Source organism: Anguilla rostrata, chromosome 2 (genome assembly GCF_018555375.3).
Source record: "Anguilla rostrata isolate EN2019 chromosome 2, ASM1855537v3, whole genome shotgun sequence".
Classification (NCBI taxonomy): domain Eukaryota; kingdom Metazoa; phylum Chordata; class Actinopteri; order Anguilliformes; family Anguillidae; genus Anguilla; species Anguilla rostrata.
The window spans coordinates 55,233,998-55,256,374 of NC_057934.1; the positions used below are offsets into that span (position 1 = coordinate 55,233,998).

Consider the following 22,377-nt stretch of genomic DNA (forward strand, 5'->3'; position numbering starts at 1 on the left):
CATGTTGTACATTGCAAGGTTTTCAGTCACTGGAGCACCTGTTGTCACTGACAACATTATCATAATGGTGGGAGGAACACTGCTCATCAACATTGTTGACAGGGGCCATCAAACATCTGATTGCAACACCTGACAAAGACTGGAATCTTGATCCCACTGCACTGTGTTTCTCCCAACATTTAGCAATATGGTGAAAAATGCATAGGTCTATACATCTCACATTGCAGGCTGTGTCAAGGTTGACAGTTGCCATCCAAAACTGCCAAAACATAATGGAAAGCACCCTAAATGGGGGAAGTCACAGACATGGCAAAGTCATAGAATGGCAAAAGAAAAAGAAAGAAAAATGGCAGAATCTGTGACACTTGCAACATGACAAACAGCCAGCCATAACTATGCTATGTCCTTTAGTTAATCACTTAAGTTAACAAAGAGTTTTTTAGAGTAAAGCATGTAGATTTAACGTCAAATCTTGGCCGTAGTTTTAATGTTAGTATGAGTAGCTATTCAGTTCACAGGCATTACATTGGGAGTGCAGTCAAGAGGCTAGGACAACCATTTGCATTTTATAGCACTGCTGATCGAAGTGCAACACTCAAGTTGAAGGGTTCATTATAGAGCCTTTGTTAAATTTCAAATTCAAAGTTAACAAGTCAGAGCAACCTTCACCATAAGTATCCATTAAAAAATTGTAGCCCCACGTATATTTAATGAAGACTGGAGTAGCAACATACCGCCCCAAAGCAGTTGTCTTGAACTACACAATGAAGTGCATGGTGAAAAAATATGGTAGAGTACCCATATTATGAAGCAGTGGAAAAAAATTATGTAAAAGATGTCACAACCATGGCAAAATGGGCACCCTTGCATTTACTACTTTGTGTACCCACCCTGTGCCAGGATAACACTGAGTCTTCTCGTATAGTGCTTCATGAGGTGTACAAACGTTTACAAAAATAATTTTGTGAAGCAACTCCAATGAAAAAAAAGACAAAAGATATAAAATTGTCATAAAACTTCACCCTGCAGTAAGCAAATCTGCCTCCCACCTCTACCTGCCATTTATTTCCCGAAGGAACTTGCAAAAAATGCCATGCTCTGCAGTTCTGAAGGGGAAAAAATTAAATACAATTCGCACAGGCGATATAAATCTGGGCTGGTTTTGAAAACATATTAGTCTTCATGAGCATCAGCAACACAAAATCTCACAGTTTCAAAATGTGACTGAGAGTACAGTTATACCAAAACAAAAAGAGTAGGGAAAGCAGGGTCAAAATGGGACAGGTGGAACTGTGCTGTGGCTGTGTGTTTTGCACTGGACCTGCTGGTCCTGGAACTGTTCAAAATGCACTAATTTCCCGTTCCAGGCACAGAATGTCTCCTTGCAATGTGCAGTGCTCCAGCTGCACCTTCTCCTTGTTGGGCTGTGCTGCGATAATCCGCGGCTGATGCACCAGAGATTATGAAGAGAACTCATTTTAATAGACATTTTAACAGTGAATATTTTTCTTTTAACTTCAACACTACTTGCCATATTAGGGATTTAAAAGTTAAGTAATTAACACTGCATTTTTGATTTCTTTATAATTAATCAATTAATTATTTAATTATGAAGGAAGTGTAAAAAGTGACGGGTTAAAACTGAATGTGCAACTGCCAGCAAAGTTACTTTCAATGATGGCAACACTGCAAAGAATATTTCTGTTCTAAATAAATTCCTTCAGATTTTGAAATATTGATTTGATTTTAACATGTGGCCAGAAAGCATTTATAAACAAACAATGAGAACTGACTAAAACGAGCGGATTTACACTGGAAGTGTATGCTCCAGGGTGTTGTGCACCTACAATGCGCAGTTCTCCTTGAATGGCTCTCTGTTGCATATGCAGGCTCCATCTGTGTCCCAGTGTTATTCTTCTGTGTGGAGGCCAAGCTTCTCATTGATCCGCAGAACAAAATCTCCTCTGGATTTTAGTGCACAATACCATTCGAAAACGTATAAGAACATATTTATTCCTGTGTGTCCTTATCTAGAATAGACCACAGAGTCCCAAACTAACCACCTGTTACATTGTAATTCTGTAGTGTATTTTCTGTCATGTGCTGTTAGTCATCCGCTCAATTACGTCAGCAATCATATTGAATAGTGCAACAGAAGAGTATTTTAGTTTTATTGCTGGGTTAAGGAGCTGGAGATATGTGCAACCGGTGAATGGATTTTGTCAGTCAAAGCACCTTTGAAAGTGCTGCTGAACACCATAAAGCACTGTAAATACTATATATCTTTCAAACTGAATATCACCACATGATCAGAATGTTTTCTACCCATAACCTGATTGTATTGTAAAAGACTTTCACCTCCCCTAGAGATGTTCCAAACTCAAATTGATAAAAAAAAAATTTTAAGGCATTGTTTTTAACCAATTATGTAGATGAGACTACACTCTAAAAACTTTAACCCCTATCTTGTTAGTTTATTTATTGTTATAATGTCTTTACACCAAAAAAGAACTTTTTACAAAAAGATTTATCAATATTTTTGTAAAACCATGTGTAAATGTTTTCGGAAACAAACTAACAAAATTTCACTGTATTTATCAAGCCCATGTAGACACAGATTTTTTTCGTATTCATGTGCATATGTTAATAAAAACCAAACAATTGTAAATCAGTTGTAATATTGAAGTACATTCCCACAAAATGCTTAACAATATTTAAGCAATGTGATTTGTTAGTCACATCCACATTTCATTTCACAAAACAAACTTAATATAAATAAATTATAGAAAAAATGACTTGTCGGGACTTTTTTTTTTTACTTACGTATAGCAAACTCATATAATCACCATAACCACAATCACACCAGGACCACATCGCTACCAACCAAATCAGATCCAACCAAATATGTGCAGAAATTGGCTTCATAAATTTAATAGTTGGCTACATCAGTTTAACCCAATGAGTAAAAACAACAAACATGCAATAACAAGTTAATTTATGTCAAGGGGCAGTCAAACAAATGTAAGGAGCAATGCTGACAATTAAGGTATATTGTTACATTTACAATAATATTACATTAGTGATAGTTAATTATATTGTTCCCTTAAAACAAACTCACCTTGAGCCTCCTACTAACTCGATATTTATAAACATTTTTTTGCTATACAAAAAAAAAGAACGTCATCATCAGTCACAAATTAACTTCTCCTTTCATGGATAACAAATCTTATTTTGAAGAAGCATCTTTCATTGATGATGCTAAATTAGAGTGAATATTCTTAATTATAGCCTGTCAATGGATTATTTACTTGTGTGGCACAACAATTTGCCGTGAAACTTGGACAAATATTTAAATAACTAACGCTACTGAAAACCTGAGGAAAAACATCACTTATAATTTTTTTATTTATTACAAGATTTGTTATTGAACTGTACCTGACCTGTGAAAAGTGTATTTGTTGTTCCAGGTCTAAAGTGTACATTTAAAATGTACTCAATATCTACCCACAAAGAGCTAACGTTGTTGATTACCGATGGTTAACTGTGGGTGCCCAAGCAGAAGTAATACTCTGACACAGCGTATTCCTTCTGAGGCACATAAAGTAAGAAGAGAACAATGTGTCACACACTGAACACCCCTAGGGAAAGAAATGAATGACTTTGTCAGGGTTTTGCTATTGTCCCTAAGTTTACAGTCCTCCCATCCTGGCTCTATTTTAGAAATCTTTGCACATGGTGCAAGTTTGGGGTCAAAATCCACTTTTGCTCGTTAAATGGCAGATAATTTGAACGCAAAGTACGGCGCAAATAGGCTGAACTTAGTCATTTAATAATAGGCATGTCTTTGGCGTAACATGCGATAAACCAATCAGTGTCATCTCCCATTCCCTTTCAAATGGCAGATTTAGCAAGACTTCAAAAAGACAGCTTTATTGAAACAGACCTGCTAGTGTGCAAGGTTAAGGTGCATGAGCAAAGAATATATGGCAACTGCGAGGTTCCAACAAAGCTCTTTAAAATCATTTTGTTGAGTCATGGAGTGACAGGTGAAATCAGCAGGGTTTTAATTTCTGAAAGTATGGAAATCTTGTCATTGCATTTTTAAAAATGTGCTAAAAATTGTGCAAAAAGTGTTGAAATTTGAATTTATCTTCGCTTTATAAGACCTGTAATGTTCCACCTGATTAATGCAAACACCTGATTCCTATTTGTCTTATTGACAGTTATTTATTTAATTCTGTCACATTTTGACACACATTTCAAGAGTTTTGAATTACTTAAAAATTATTGAAACATATTGTGGTGTTCACAGTTTCTCAATATGGTCTACTTGGTCATACATACAGTATGGTTAAAGGGAAGATACTTTGGAAATGGGGGGATACATTTGAAAGAAGGAAAATAACTATTTTGCTTTGGCTAGTTACGATCTGAAATCTAAAGATCTAAAGAGGAAAATAATAATAATGCATAGCACTCATTTCACTTGTCACTCCCATGTGCTGGGGTTTGAGTGAATGAAGAGAAAGTAGTTGTAGTGAATGAACGAGTGTTTATTTTCTTGATAAGTATCCAAAATTATGGACAAGATTCTTCAAGTTTGATTTTGCACTCCAGTTGAAAGTGTACAAATTCCCTAAATATATTCAATAATGAACATCTCTGAAAGCGCAATCTGTGCAAATTCTTTAGAGCAATTTGTGCATTTGGGCTACTAGGAGAATGACATTTTCATTTTCTCAGTCCCTTGAACATTCATCAGTTCTCCATATAAATCTGTTCCTACCTGAGATTGTTTGATGGATTTTCTGTATAAAGACATCAGTTTAGAATAAACAAGAACAAGTTTCCACGGGGGAAAAAAAAGATTTATGACTAGATATGTGCATTGAAGATCATAAATCATTTGAAAATACATGTTAATTCAATCCTACCATGTAACTGGGTGTGAATACATGTAAAAGTGGGATGTTCAATACTGTTCATAAGTTAATAATAATTATATAACAGACAAATAATAGTTTTCATTTAAGATTCAGATTATGGTTACTATATATATGGAAAAATACATATAACATGTCTTGTTTTTATATTAGAATATGGTAGAATAGCCTGTCACAACAGATAATGTTATTAATTGCTGTGGTGTTCATTTTGATTCAGCCTGTACATTTTGGGATATCATTTTATTAAAGAGAGTTTTTCCCATTAAAAAAAAAAATGCTTCTAGGATTCCTTCCCCCTGTCCAGGAAGTGTTTTCTCATCACTGTTGCCTCTGGCTTGCCCTGTTGGGGTTTGGGCCTGGGTAAACTGATGCGTATGTACAAAACAACTAAAGTTTTATTGACTGAAAGTATTTCCATTGTTAAGGAGATTATACTAATCATTTTTACAGTTCTCATAGGCTTGAAGCCCTGGACTCATTTCACATCTACTGAAGGATGACTAGTGTTGGGTGAGTTCTGAAAGACTGAGAGCCAAATTTGAAAATGGAAAGGGAAATGATAAAAGGTGCTGGATACAGCTGAATCCCGGGGACCATCCAGTACCCCATGTAACCTCTAACCTGTCTAATTGTGTAAGGAATAAATAAAGGCTGTAGCTCAAATGACCCGACTCTGGGGCACAGATTGGCCAATCAAAGTGGCATAAAAAAACAGCTATCCAAAATAGCAGAAGAGTGTCAACACAGGCCGTTTCACACATTTAACCACTACTACTTTCGACATGGGAACATATGTTGATGACAGGGTAACTGTTTAACATGTAATCCTCTAATCAGACTGGACGGAGGACATCTGATGCCTTTAACTCTCGTCATTGATCGGAATCACTAGTCCTATAATCCTCTGTTAGCCACGCTGACAGGTCAGACTGATGGGTCAGGTGTGAGGGACACAAAGCCGACCACTGCAGCAGAGCGATCACAATTACCCCGCAAAATATGTACAGAGGCACTCATCCCAGCACTTTGCCCCATGTCCTTTCCACTCTTTCTCCCTCGCCTCCCTTTGTCTGTCAGCCATGGTAAATAAAGGGGAGGTTATGAGACACTTCCTTCTTGAACCTCATCCATCACCCAGTCACTTAATTCCTATAGCTGTCACCTATCCCTCGAATGTCCGCTGTGATACATTTCACAAGGGAGGAGCAAATTAGCTGCTATAGATCTGTTTTCTGCCCTCTGAGCATTTCTATTCTCATCATGTGGGCGGTGTTAACTGCAAAAGAGGGAAATGGTGATACTTGTAGAGTGCTGATCTCCTGCCTTAGGGGCTGATTCAATGACTAATTTATGACAGTAAGATTTTTTTTTTTTTTTTGTAGAAACTTACAAAACATGCTGAGAAATGTTTTACACTTCTGACAAAAAGGTAACAGGCTTTAATTCCTTGTACAAGTACATAGAGCCTTTGCACTTCTATTAATCATTTATATCAAAGGATTAGCTCACCTTAAAAATCTCATTTTAACTTTTTCATTGAACATTATATATGTCTGTGAAAAATATCATTAGATACCCCATTTAACATTCCTAGGTATCAAATCAGCACATTTCTGATTTTAATAAGAAATTCCCAGCACCTGTCAAGTTGACAAAGAAATACTGACTTGAATAGGTAACCTTTAACTTTGCAAGGTGTGGAGTGCAATGTGAGATTTTACAGCAAGTACTTTACTGTACATGCAGTTCTTCTGGATGTATTAAGCCATTTACAAGTCAATAGAAACATCAATATTTCATTATATTTTACAAAAGGCAGAGCATTATATTAATTTTGTGTTGTTGTAGGAAGAAGAAAAAGAAATACATTACAGACCATTAACTGGACAGAAAGTTGCAGGGAAAAATATTTTTATTCATTATAGCATGACTAATTCCTGAATTTGTATTGCAAAAAGAAGGGAGGGCAACAAATCAACGGAAGACACCGTTCTAGTGTGTGGATGGAGCCCATGATCTGATACGAAATCTGCATGCCAGTGCTGGCTTCAGATGACAGCCCTGCAGAGTGGATCACAATAGTAGTAGCGTCACGTAGGGATTTCAGTTAGTGGGACATCCATGTCCCTCTGCACACCATTAACCCTGTGTTTTCAACTGGGTGCCCACACACTGCCAGCACAAGCTCTGTGTCTGTGTGAGCTCAACTGGTGTACTGTGGAGTGAAAAGAAGCAGTGGCTTGACATCACTAGTTATAAAGAAACGTTACAGGTCTGGACTTTCTTGAGTTTACAAAATGGGTTGCAGCGATACTGCTACAACACACAAATTAAGCATTTATAATTAGGAAGAAATGGGGTTAATATTGAACAGAAAATGTAGTTCAGATAAAATACTTGTAGAGATAAATATAATTACCATATAATATTTTTTAAAAATATATTTATTTATTTTTTTAATTTTATTTTTTTCTTCTTGAATACTGATAATGCCAATTCAAAAATCATTGTAGCAAATGATTCAACCTGACCTTGTAATTAAAATCACTTGCAAACATATTATGTTTTGTCAGGTAAGATGGAGACAAAGGATTCCATATGGGCTTCTGGCCCAAATCAATCATTTCGGTTCAATGTAAAAATTTAGTCTGCTGCAACTATAATTTTTGGTGTGGAAAGGAGGGGACAGCCAGGGTGTGAGAAAGGAGAGAGATAATGCTACTGGATACTGCATTTGGTAGTGTTAGGAAAATATGATTCTTTATGAGCTTGCAGATGCAAAGAGCGATGTAACCCACTAGCTTGAAAACAGAATTTATTGATAACCTGATTCATAAAAACTAGTAGTTTAATGTTTAAGATTCAAACAGCAGACAAGCTCTACTACAGCTTTTTTATTATTAATTTAGCCTGTTTTACTTGTTTATGTATTCCTGTGGATATACCATGTAATAACACCTATTTCACCTGCCACATTTTAATAATTGCTTACCAGTATATCCTAACTTAAAATAGAAATAAAATATTTCATGCTACAGTATTCTGAACAGAATGTGCTTAAAAGTCTTAAGTCCTGTTAATTATCATCCAAAAGACTACAAAAGGACATTTCCACAGTGATTTTTTAAATAGGTCATGTTTCATAATTGTTCTTATTTAACCCACACGTCCTTTTGATTTGATGTGTCAGACAATTGTTAAAACAATGTGTAATATGAAAATAACAAAGTAATCTGAAATTAAAAGAGCAAATATCCCCTAGACCATGGAAATAATGTGTGGGTACACTTTATGAGAGAACTAAATGCATTGATATTAGTATAAATATTAATTCAGTTTAATGGATTTATGATGTCATGGAAGAGTCTTCAGAATAAAATCCAATGGGGAAAATGCTATGCCCACTCAATGGAACAGAAATACATTCAAAATATATGTAATGAAAATCCAGTGTGGTTTTCCACAATTAATAATTGTGTAGGGTGCAGATTAAATATTGATGTGACAATTAAAAGGAAAACTGCTCTAAGCAAGTTCCATCTTGTGCAAATGCTCTGATAGTTCATTAATATATTAAAAAAGCGATTTATATATAGTTTTTTTGGACTTAATGAGCATGAGAAAATGAAAACAGCAAATTTAATGGTCAGTCAGCCAACTTAATTATTTTTTGATTGCAGATGATATAGTCTATATATTTGGATTGCAGGCATTTTTTCTAGTATTTTGTCAAAATACTATTGCAGTCCAAAACTAAACTGTGATGGTCTTTCTGATTGCAATTACTTGTAAAGACCTACAGTATATCTGAACTGTTGAAAATACCATGTTGAAATTCCTACTACAGTCGTATTTTCTCCATGAAAAACTGTACTGATGTACCGATTCTATACACACAAAGAGTATGATTCCAAAGTTTGGAAAACCAAAAATAAGGTAGTAATATTTTCATAAATGGGAAGTAATGTGTTCACCTGAGAGGCATTTATCTGACTAAAGAAAAAATGTCAGTTGAAAACAATTTATCTGCGTGCTTACTGCTATGATAGCTACTGGTTAATGAGAAAGTGCATTGTAGAAGTGCATACACAGGGAAATACAGTATTATATATAGGACTTCTAGGAAATATAGGACTTCTGGGAAATATATCTGGATTAGTGCATTTGGATTTTTTCTGTTTGGGTACTATTAAGAATAGTTATACAAAATGAATACAACAGTTAAAATTCCACAATTGTGTAGTGCATTCTATTCTATTCCAAGCATTCTGCTGGTTCTAACGCAATCCTGGAAGTTTCAGATAAGTGAGTCTAAAAATGACTTGTAAGCAAATTTTGATGACAAGTAACTGTGACATTGAACTTGCCTTTGAATGAATAAAAGCAGGCAAAGTATTATTGGATTTTCATACAATAAAATATGAGACACCAATCAGCCACTTCCCATAATTAGGTTTTGACTTGTGACTGTGTAAATGGATTCCACCAGTTAGACACGCTGGAAATACCTGGCAATTAACAACCTCAATTAATTTAGACAAGCTTATCTAAAGTGTTAAATAATGTGTTGTATGTGCTTTCCTAGAGGCTAGCTAATCTCCAAGTGAATGATTCTTTAAATGTTTCTCGCCATTGTCCTCCTTTTGCACGATGGAATCAGAATGATAATGGTTTATTTAAAAATTAGGATAGGTTTAATGGTGACAAAATATTAAATACAACACAGCACAGACAACTTACAGATGCTGAAAAAAGTGATTGAGCATATGAAATGTCATTTTCATTACTTAATTTATACTTACTTTATAAAAGAATATTTCAAAGTTTTCAATTCTTAATTTGTCCAACATTCAGTTAATATTGTGTGTCTTAGAAATTCTCTGTTTGGCACAGGTGAAACAAGTTGAAAGATTATCCAAAAGCACTAGTCCACCCCCCGCCCTCTGCAAAAAACAGAACTGCTGTTAACAGAACATCTCAGAATCCTTTCAGCACCTCTGATCTGAAACAAAGGAAGGGCTTTCAATACTGCCTGAGCATCTAAAACATGTACCAACAAATAATTCATGCATCAAATCACCTGAAAACTATTGAATGTCTTTCAAACCCGTGTTCCCAGTACATGGACTTTGGATTGCAGCACCTTCGAGAGAAGAAGCAGCAACAGAGAGATCCTTTAACATCAAAGGAGTGTGTGCCTCAGACATATAAAGCTATAGTTATCAAAGTGATGCGTATTTTTTAAAAAATCGCAAGAACAGAAGACTACTTTCCTCACCATGAACTCATCTGAACACCTCTGGGCAGCAGCAGAGACCAAATTGGCAATCTTTGACACCCTGCTTGGCACCTAAAGATGGCCTTTGTATGTGCTAAGCACAAGCTTCTGCAGGATGTGCCTCTGCATTACATCCGTTGGTTACGAAAGTAGACTTCTTTGCAGGCTTCATAAACTTTTTTATTTTATATCTTTAAAGGAGAGACAATCCCATTTTTTCATAAGGACCATGTGGAAAATGGGAAAAAAAACAACAGCATATGCAAACTCACACTGTGTTCCATTCTTTGTTTCCAGGATTGGGACATGGAAATAGAGGGCTTTATTTTCCCCAATCAAAGCGGCAGGGTGCATGGGCCCAGTCAAAGCACATGTCGCAGGTCGTAAATGGGATGGATTGTGACAAATACATTATCAGTGAGTGTGCTGCAGCTGAATACACTCATAGCCAATCAAGTGACCTCTTTTCATTCCATGTAAGAGTGGGGCACAAAACGCCCTGGCATACTACCTGTTTCCATGGTCTACTACTGCCATCCGCACATCGAGTTGCTATCGTTAAAAAAAAAAATTATACTGCCATTCCAATAATGCATTTGTTTCACAAGGTAATTCTAAAATCACAAACTGAACTTGTACCAAGGGTTTAATTAGTTCTGAGCTGGCGATCGGGTGATGAAGGAAAAACAATGTATTCGCTGGCATGTTGGACTACACTTGAACCAACTGCATGAATAGTTGAACTGACAGCGCTCTGGCTCACTCCAGCCACCAATCTGATGGTATGGTGGAATGAACCAGTGGTCAGAAAGCCAAGGACTGCTGTTACTTTGAGGACAACTGGGTGCATGCAGGAACCAGTTGTGTTGCACTTGATGTCCACTACAACTATCCCACAGACCTCTTGCAGCACTGCACGGAATAGATTCAGCTTTTTGTGGGACTCCTCCTCATTCAGGTCAGAGGAGGTAGGTCAACGCTTAAAAACCTGGGTTTTGTACCTTCTGCACCATGCGGCGAACAATTTATACTCCATTATCCCTACAAATTGAAAGAAAGAATTGTCATCCAAATAGACGTATGATAAAAGAAATCACAGAAATATAACAGAGCTTTTCCTGTCTTACCAAACAGGCTAATCCTCCTCCTGAGCGATTTTGTCAAATCTTCCTCAAATTGTCTCTGCAAATAGCCTCGCTAATTTGTAGGAGCATCATGCACAAGTCACTTCATCACCGCCCCTTTTATATTAGGCCTGATACTGATACACACAGTGACTGCTATAATGTTTGGGACAAAGATATTTTTTTTATTTATTGATTTGGGTAGAGCCCTAGTGAGCTCAGAAATCATAAAAAGCCTGATAAGCCAAGGAAGACCTTTATAGCGAATACAATGAATTTGGAGGCATTTCACTTACCTTGAGTAGATAAGATGCTTCAGTACACTTCATAATTCATCCTGCTGCTGCTATCAGCAGTAACATCATCATTGAAGACAAGCGAGCCAGTATCTGTGGGAGCCATACGTGCCTAAACCGTAACACCCCCCACCACCATGTTTAACAGATGGGGGGGTGCTTTGGATCTTAGGCAGTTCCTTTTGGGCTTCACACTATGTACAAAAAGTGGTTATTTCTACATGGTGAAACCAAAATGTATTACAAAAACCCTGCACTTTAACCACGTGTGGATTGTTTGCTTGCAAATATAAAATTGTGGAGTACTGAGCCAAATCAAGAAAAATAATCTTTGTCCCAAACAATATGGAGCTCACTGTATATCAGAGTAAAATTGGACAGCATATGATTCATGAAAACCATTGATTTTGAATCGGCTGTGATCATGTGTGCATTACATGGGAAAGTGGTGAGGGTGCAAATCGCAGGCCAGACAAACCAGAAAATTGCAATGATTTGCACCAAAGTTATAGTCCGCTGCTCAATCTTGACTGACAAACCCTCAGCAGTGACTCTCCTCCCACTTCAGCACACGGCAAGTCAGGAAATGACCAACCAGCTCAGGCGAAATCCATGGCGAAAATACAACTTTGCCAGTGTGCCGGCTCGCAAAACACCATGCACTCGCTGGAAAACAGAGCCCAGAATGTCCACTCTGCATTTGACCTTGAGTGTGCCAGCTTGGTTACCTTTGACAGGATCTGATGCTGAAAGTGATAAGTTTTGACTTCAGAAGGTGCTTGCAAAACACATGTAATGCAGAAGGACAAGTCTGAATCATAAGAAATTGATATCAAACATAATGCAGATGTTATGCATAAATCAGGAAACATCAAATTAATCTTTAACTGCAAATGTCACATGTAAGAGGTAGAAGTATAATTTATGTATTAATTGTTATCACTAGACATTAAATCTAACCCCACTACAGTCCCAGGACTACAGAGCACTTTAACAGAATTTGTATTGTACATAATTGTAAACTTGCAGTGGCTAGACAATCAGAGGAGGATTACTGGACCATCAGTTTTTCATATGTGATACACATGCGTTGACTTCAAATTATTATGATGCAGATTCATACATCTATTCTGTTCACTGTAATCTAGCTGTCTCATTTTATTATAAAACCAGAGAACTTTGAGCATGTACTCAACATGGAACATCCATTAGAATGAATATTTAGGTGCATTTATGTTTCCATCAGACACTAATTAACCAAGTAGGAAGAAAAATATAACTCGGAACTATATTATTTCATCAAAGACTTGGGAGGCAAAGACAATATTTATGCCAACAGCTGCTCCTTCATTGAGTCTGAAGGGACCTGGACCTCAGAGCATTGGGACTGGACATTGTGTTTGACAGTAGTACAGTATTGAGTAACTGTGGCTGATCGACTCCTCTGTCACAGGCAATGTGCATCCAGCTGTTATTGTCCATGTTCAGTGCAGCTGCAGACCTAACTGAAGTCGCTTGCTCAGCGGTGCAGTAAAATCTTGGAAATAATTGGACAAACAAAGGTTGAATAATGAACTGGGGCAGGCTGTTGTGGTTTTTACAAGCCAGTGCAAAAGGCATGCAGTCAGCTAACAAATAAGGGTGCTAATAAAAAGAAGGAAAAAAGTTCATTTAACAGGCAGGAAAGACTGCATATCACTAACACCCTGAGGTTTAACATGAGATTTCAGTGATACTGCATTGAAGAAGAGTCATGCACCTCTGCAGAATGCTTTGTAAAATGATTACTTTTCAGTGATGTGAAAAGGTAATAAAGATATTTTGTAGTCATATAACATTACTTTGGTTGTATAAAGTATCAAAACAATGGTCTGGTTATGTGTTTTCAGGTCTTAGGTGCAAGCTCTATGCTTGCTGAGGAGCTTGAGTGTCCCCAAAAATTAAAATGAGGGTAATTTTGAAAAAGAATGGATGAATTTGTTATTCAAAACTATTTTTTGTAAATATACTCTAGCCTATGTAGACCGAAACGTGCAAAATTGTAACACTTTCCACTAATTCAGTTAAATAAAGTTAATGTGGTCAAAAGCAGTGAAATGTCAGTGCAAATAGCTTACATTTGTCTGCTACAATAAGTCACACTATGTTTCAGTTGATCATAAACAGTTTGTGTACAATATAAATATAAATAATTTTATTATTGCAAAGTGTGTGGGGGACAGCTGTAACAGTGGTGCAGTACAATTGTAACAACAAAAATAAATCCATACATCATTAATATTTGCATTATCCAGGACAAAGCACTTTTGGCTCAAAAGAGCATACCATGCATGGTGGCCTGCACAAGCAACTAGTTAGGAAGTTAATTTATTTTAGTTTATTGCTTTAGTTTTTGCATTTTTTTCTCAACAGACAAAAACATTACACCTGTTACAAATCCATCTTTAGAGCTATGTTTTAAAATGTAATCATGATTTGAATGTCCAAGTTGATCAGCAAACAAACCAATACATTCAAGTCTACACTTTAAGGCATATTTAATCACCAATGTTCATACACTTTTTATCAGGCACACATGCCACATAGGTGTGCCTATACTGCCATCCTGCAAAAAAGTAATGTTAGTTCTGAGTCATGATACACTTGTTTTAGTTCTACCATGGCATGCAGAAGTCAGGTGATGATGGCATGTAACATAACTTATAGGCTACTCTATAAAACCGATGTCAGGCTGTATTTGTCTTATTAATATATACCTGTTTCAAGCAATAGGGCAGCACAATCTTGCTGTTTTTGGCATTTTTATTTACTTTATGGAGGCAATTTGTTTGAATTGATGTTTCCTATATGACACCAAGGGTATAGGATTTTCAAATTAGGACATCAAAATATCCCACCTATTGTTTTAGGGGCAATGTGTCACTAGCAGGCCTAATAAAATTTGTATAAAACATCAATGCTAGTTTAATGTTGGTAGTATTGTTATTGTCTTGCGGTCAAGAGAGTTGCAATTAAAGGAAAGAAATAGCCCATCTTTGGCTATGAAGAGAGACCCTGGGAAACCCAGGCCCGAACATTTTTGAGTTTTCTTTCGGATGATTTAATTAAAATTAGAATTTAATTACCTTAGAAGCATTTCCTGATAAGATAAGGCCTACTTACTTTTTTGGATACTAAAGTAGCAGTTTACTAGCAGGAGTATTTTCTGATAAGGTAGCAAAAGATCAATATATATGACTGAAAATTTACATTGCCGGTAGGACATTTCAACAAGGTAGGGGAAATCAACAGAACAACGGTTCTCTCCTATGCTGCTGATGTGAAAATATGCATGATAACAACAAGTAAGTGACTTCCTTTGTGCCAGCTGTAAGGACTTTAGCTGGGGTTTATGGAATGACTGGTACTTAAGGCAGTGGTTGTTAGTTGGTCAGTGTGGATTAATAACTGCAGAAATATGGGCTTGTTATATTGAAGCTGTTGCCTACTGTTATAAAAACAATTCTCTAGGAAATTGGAGAAACGGCTTTTCATCTGCACATGAACTTCTTTGCTTTTAGTAGTGTCATTTGTGTGCATTTAAAATATAGGTTCATTTCATTGATTATTGATTAGTAGAACAAGCACTGGCAACTCGTGATGAACAATTTTGCCTGACATGTTCAACTGCTGTCATGGGTTTTCTGGCTTTCTGCCAGAAACGTTGGCTAAATTAACCCGTCGAGGCTTGAACATAAACGCGAACACTATTAGGACACATAGGACTTCATAGGAGACTATTATTGTAGGCCTGTTTAATACTCCTGCGTAGTCTGCATAGCTTTCCTGATTTGTGCTGTGTGCGCCAGATCATTTATATTTGTGCAGCATGTTGCACAGGTTGCGTAGGCCGCGTAATTAGATTTTGTTATTGACCTTCATAGTTCTAGAGAAAGCAATTAGCTTGTGCCTTAAAAGCAAAGTAACATTGGCTGTATTACATATCCAGTAAACCGGAACAATGCAAGACTGAGATAATCAGACAGATAATACATAACTACCTTACATTCATATTTCCAAACAAACTAAATACTGCACAAATGACCACAAAAAAATGCCTAGATAGATGTAGCCTGCAGCTAATCTAATTTCATTAATTTGCTGTTTGATTGACAAAAATCTTCATAATATGATTTAGGGAGTTACTGGATTCTTGAAGATGTGTTCAGAGTAAACAACATGAAGATGAAGTTCCACGATGCATTAGCATAGAAATACCTTATGTCATGTTCTGTGCCTTCTACAGTGAAACCAAGATAAATAGCGACAAAAAGAAAATGACCTATAAATAGTAAGGATTGGTGAGGTCAGAGCTTGCCAAATTCCCATTTAACTGAAATTAACATGGTTTAATCCTGTCTGTGGAGAAAACTACACAAAGTGCTTTTATTTGGGAAGGATATGAAGGGGATTTTCAATACCATACCAATATATCCTCATATTTTTATCATTTTTTGTGGGGTATACATGTGAATATACAGATGAACATTGCCACACCTGGGAATGTAACCTATCTGGGTTACAAGCCCAGGTCTGTACCCAATGCACCACATTATTACCCACAAAAACATAGCAAATATAATATATGGCTATGCCATCTTCTTCCACAAGGACCTGGCTGCGTGCTTTTTGTATAACACAAACAATGTTAATTAAGGAAAGACAGAGGGAGATATAAGACAGAGGGATGGAGGGGGGTAAGAGAGAGAGGGAGAGAGAACAGAAACCAAGAGGATGTTTTCTTATCAGCAACTAGGGGTAATGAGCAGAAAATTGGGCTGGCTGTAGCCCATTTCATTTATTTTACAGTCCTTCACTCCCAATAGTGTGAGCGAAGGAGACATGAAGTAGCTGCCATTTTTGTTTTTTACCATCTGTTTAATATATCCACAACGCACTGAATAATTTTGTATGACATATTATAGGAAAACATATTATGGGGTTAGTCTAAAGTGTAAAGGTTACACTTTTCAGACAAAGCACAGTCTCAGGTTTTGCATCATCCTTCTGCTAAGATGTTTCATTGCACAGTGGGGAGTACTGAATCAAGAATGTATGATTCCTGCATATTTATTGAAACAACGGTAATCTGGTCTCATACACTATACCGTATTAATTAATACCCAATGCATTTTAGTTTATACCTTTCTTGGGTCAATGCACGGTGGTTTTTATATGAGTGTTTAGAAGTAAATACCTTTATTCATTGCCACAGACTCTGGTCATCAATAAGAAGTGAATGCAGGTCAGATCGATTTTCTTGCATTATGGTCAGCCCACTGAGGATTGAGAGCTATTGACACTTTTATTTGTTCATTTGCATATAATAAATGCATAATATCATACAATGCCACTAATTTATATTTTCCTCCATATTAACTATGCGCATAATACACACTGTTGTTATCATTCGTTTTATGCAAGTCGAGCTTTATCTTAAGAGTAACAGTTTTAACCAAGCAATCTACTCGAATCAGCATTCATAAATGGCACTGTCCATCTGTACAAGAAGGACTGTAAAAGCACAACTGTAGATAGGCATTCTATTGCAGAATAGACTCTGCAGTATGCAGTTTATGCTAGCATTTCTCTTAAGGCTCCGAGTGCACATTTCCAATATATCTATATTTTATTCAACAGACTTGAACACCAATTAAAAATAGCATGGAAACACCTTTGACAAGGTGTCATAATGACAATATGTACTGTAGTGTGAAGCATAAGTAATTGCCACCAGGGTGTGAAAGAGTTGATTGTGTGAACACATGACAGAACAGGATGTCTGAAAATCATTACCTGGAACAAAGCTCCCCTGGACAACTTCTTTGTATGCCCACCAGCCTTCATGAATTTTTGGTGAATTTGGCTGTGCTGCAAGAGAAAAAAGGGAGGAAAATCAAATGTTATTTATTTATGTTTCAATAAAAATAAAATGTTTTTTTTTCCTTTTTTCCACTTATGTATTGCATGTTTACTTCTGTAGCCTTTCATCTCATATTTATTTTCCCCAGACTAAAACCATTAGAAACCATATCATTGCTTCCATTTCCATTTCTTTACTTGAACATGGCTTTCATTTTTATTTTGTACCTCTGATACTAAATGCTGGACTTATCAGAAGGACTGTACCCATCCAGGGCCAATTGTTTATTTCTTTGCCAAACTGGCTTAAAATCCACCTGAAACAATCTAGCCTGCCCATACATCATTGCATAACATTTCCTCCAAAGTCTGCTGTTACACTGCTGTTAATATTGCAATGTAATATGCTCGGGGACAATGCCTTTGTTAATTTCATTAATTTGCTGTTTGATTGACGAGAATCTTCATAATATGATTTAGGGAGTTACTGCGTTCTTGAAGATGTGTTCTGACTAAACAACTTGAAGATGAAGTTCCACGATGCATTAGCATAGAAATACCTTCTGTCATGTTCTGTGCGTTCTACACTGAAACCAAGATAAAGAGTGTTGATACTTTATAATTGAGGTGACTGGGTAAAGGACACAGCACCACAAAAAGAAAATGACCTATACCTATTAAGGATTGGGGAGGTCAGGGCTTGCCCAGTTCCCATTTAACTGAAATTAACATGGTTTAACCCTGTCTGAGAGAAGTACATAAAGTGTTTTTATCTGGGAAGGATAGGAGAGGAATTTTCAATACCATACCAATGACATCCCTGTATCGTATCATTAAATCCAAGGATCTTACAACCTACTCTGTTTTTTCACGAAGCAAGAGCATTCTCTTTATTTTCTGTGGGATATATATTGTATATATCCCACATTGCAAGTTACCTTGTGAGGAAAACTATTCTGTAGAATTCTGTAACTGAGTGGGTCAATTACATTATCATCCCGACAACAATTAGAGATTAGAAAATTTTTCTAAATGCCTAAATTTATGGGTTGGATCAAAAGCACTGAGGTACCCCTAATTTCTCTGTATTTCCAAGCACATTTAATTGACTCATTTCAGCCATACTGCAGAGTGCATAATCACATAATGCAGCAATAAAACAGACTAAAGTCATTTATGGAACTTCCTAAAAGCATAGTGTTAACTACAACTCTCCGTCCCTGTTTAAAAGCTGTAAAAACAAGATGTAACCCAAATGAAAGAGATAAAAGAAAATATAATAGTCCCACCCACCCCACGTTGTAGACAATTAATAGCTTTAATATGAGAGACACTGAATAGAAAATACAAATGGGTACTACTTACTGTACATTTAATGTTTTATTTTTATCCTCCCAGCCCTGAAATCCCAGCCACAGAAGATAGTATCCTAGATTAAAGGTGCAGTGTTTAAGTTTGTCGTAAGAACACTTTTGTTCATATTTGGTTAAATTTCCTTTACATCCTGACAGATATCAATAAATTATAAGGTCTAAGAAAAAAAAATCCAGTCTCTCTGACTGCCACTCCAAATTTTTTACAGCACCTGAATCTTAACAACCAATCAGGACAGCTGTCTTCCCTGCATACTGTTGACCTCCAAACAACCTACCCCAGCCGGCCGGCCACCTGGTTTGCTTTTAAATGGAAGACTCGTTTTTTGTTCATGCACTTATTTTGCAGAATATGTTATTTTGTTGATCACTAAAATTGCTAAAAATATGTTTGTGATGAGTTATACTGTCCTTATAATGAAAACATTATATTACAATAATTTAGCAATGACATACTGTAGTGGACAACATCAGTGTTATTCTGAGGAATACAAAAAGTGCGGTATCTCCAAGAAGGCACAGAGGCTCAGTAATAGTCAATAAATCTAATGGTAACCTAACAAACAAAAAATTGTATTGTAACGAAAGAAAGCGCCACTACATCAATTATTTATCTTCACACAGCTATACCTACAGCCTTAGAAAATAGCCAATATAAAATCCAAATACATGGATAAGGATATATAAAGTGGGTCAGGGGAGCCATAGAGCATCGTGGATTAGGAAGGGAGAAATTCTCTGGATGTTCTACATGGAGAATGTGAATGCCCAGTAATCCCAGTGAACTTAATCCTTCCCTCCCTGGGTGACACTATGGCCAATTATGTGGCTTGTGGGGCTGCAATGGCATGGTCCAGAGTCAAAGCTAGACTATGGGGCCCTGAACACTAGAACAGTACCTTAATAGGATGCAGCTTTTCTTACCTATCTAGATAAAGATAGGTAAGAATCTTGTTTGTGTTTTTGTTTTTTTTAACTTCTTTGGGTATTCTTAAAATGGCTTTAAAAGCAAATAAGCCTGGGCAGAAGGCTATGACAGCAAAATAAGAGAAAGTGCTGCAACACCAAAATACAGAATAGACAAATTTTTATCATTTATTTTAAAAGTTGAGAGAACATGAACTAGAGAAGAGAGAGGTGTCCATCACAGACAGTAGACAGTAAAATATCATTGCCGAGGGTTGAGCAAAGAGGAGCACTTTCACCTACTGTACTGCTGATAATTTTCTGTCAATGCCAGAGTGAGAGTAGGACTTAACTTTACTATTACAAAGCAATTTCCCATAGCACACTGAATACAAGCAAAACAAATCCATTTCATTTTTGTTGGGAACCAAGACATTCAGATCTGATCCATATTGTAATTCATGTAAGCAAAATGCCAATGAGGCCAGTTTTTCAAAGAATCCTCATTGTAGCCTACACTGCAATATCTTGTGCTTCATCTATTTGCTAGCATAGTGGCATTCATATTGCAAGATCAAGCTTATCTCTATGAAAAATTATATCCCACACAAGTGCCCAGCTCATGGTCTGAGATATAATGATGCTCAGACAAATCAAGACTCTCCCAGAGAAGCCCAAAGGTTGCCTTATTTAGTCAAATGCATCACTATTGTTCTATGCCAAAAAAAAAGTCACAACTGCAGCCCATTTCTATTTTGCACAAAGTAAAATGTAATGTGTTAACATGAATATTATCTCAGTCATCGTCAGTCATGAACGCAGAGTTACAACACAGGTGAGTAGTAAGCCTACCTTCCTCAGATGTGGTAGGGGTAGTAAATTAGAGGGTGGAAAAGTTTATCTGATAAATCAAATCAAAGTGTGATGTATGCTTTGTGACACGGTGCATTATCTTGCTGGAAGTATCCATTTGGAAATAGACTGCAGCCACAGCCTTAAAGGACCATACCAGTGTTACTACATGTCATTGTCCATTGTCAACATCGGCCACATAGTTTACATAAACCTCGACCATTTTTCCCAAAATTGCTTTATTTTTGAGATATTGTGTTTGTTTACATTTTGTCCAGACAGACGTCATTCACTGCCATTCATGTTGAAACAGTGTGGAAAAACACTCTGTGAGACTTGAAAGTTGCTAGGTATAGGTAATTCACCCTTTTGAAAATCACTACGCTGTTTATTTTATCTAAAATTACTGTATTGCTCTAATACATGCCATTCAAATTTGTGCATAATATCAAGTTCAAGAGCATCTCATTTAGGCGTACGCCGGCCTCAATAACAAGCACCCTCTGTTTCTAGTTTCCATGCGAGGAACACGTTTCCTTGGCTGCATCCCATTGGCCAAAATGTCTCTGGCTGGCTCTGATTGGACTTTGTAACCAGGAAGCGGTAAAGACACAAGTCTGAGGTGTAACTTTCAGCCAATCGTTGACCTCGATGCTTGTGCTTGTTACTGAGGCTGGCGTACGCCTAAATGAGACCCTCTTGAACTTGATGTTATGCGCAAATTTGAATGGGTTGTATTAGAGTAATACAGTCAATTGGGGGGGAACAATGATTGGTTGCCAGGGCACCAAATCAGTTACATTACATTACATTACATTTATTAGGCAGACGCTTTTCTCCAAAGCGATGTACAATAAGTGCATACCAAAGGTCAATGGAACAGCTGCAAAACACAGATCCGATAAGGCACAATACTCATTTTGTAAAGTTATTCATAGTTTTTGGTTTCTGGTCCTTTCCTTTTATTACAGCATCTCAAGCTGTAATGTAGATCATTGCTATTTCTGAGGAACTCACAAAATAAAAACTCACAAAATAAATGACTGGATAATCACACCCTGGCTTCCCATCACAGCACTATCTGCTGATTTCTTGGTCACGCCCTCTTGCGCTTACGTCTCCCATTTGGGAAGACGCTACCTAATAAATATGTTTCACCCATTTCCAATGATTCCACATTAGCCTATGTTCATCTTTGCGCTAAAAAGCCTATGCTGTATAATGCATGTGGTTCTGTCACTGTTTTAATCTGATGAAGGCCATGAAATGTCATATTTTAAGTAATAAGATTTTGCACCTTTTGAAATGTGTTTTTAGGGTAGCATTTTTTCTCTAGTTGCTTGAGCTCAGACCTCAAACCATGAATAATCATGCTCATAACATCAGTTCTCTTTCACTGTAGCTAGGTATGTAATTGTCATCTGGTTGGCAAAGTAATATACACAACACTACAGTATATTTATTTGTTTATTTGCTGATTTGATTACTGATGCTTATAAATCCATTGACACTCATTTACAGTAGCCATTGTAAATATAATACCTGCAATACCTACCTTGGCTGAATCATTTTACAATTATTTAAAATAGCCTTTTTTAAATTTCCATTTAAAATCTGGCTCCCTACTATGCCTTCTGTGCTTTCAGTGAATATATCTTGGACAAACAATATTTGGAGTCAAGGGAGGAATCACTGGCAGTG

At 36.7% G+C, this 22,377-nt stretch overlaps 1 protein-coding gene across 3 annotated transcripts in view; it reads right to left on the reverse strand.

The window, feature by feature from the left end:
• The window catches only part of ca10a (carbonic anhydrase Xa), a 167,986-nt gene that overhangs the window by 124,868 nt on the left and 20,741 nt on the right, over positions 1-22,377 (reverse strand). For all 3 annotated transcript variants that reach the window (XM_064323212.1, XM_064323209.1, XM_064323211.1), the window contains exon 3: positions 17,480-17,554. In XM_064323212.1, the coding sequence (XP_064179282.1) occupies positions 17,480-17,554 (75 nt within the window). The remainder of the gene's footprint in view (positions 1-17,479; positions 17,555-22,377) is intronic.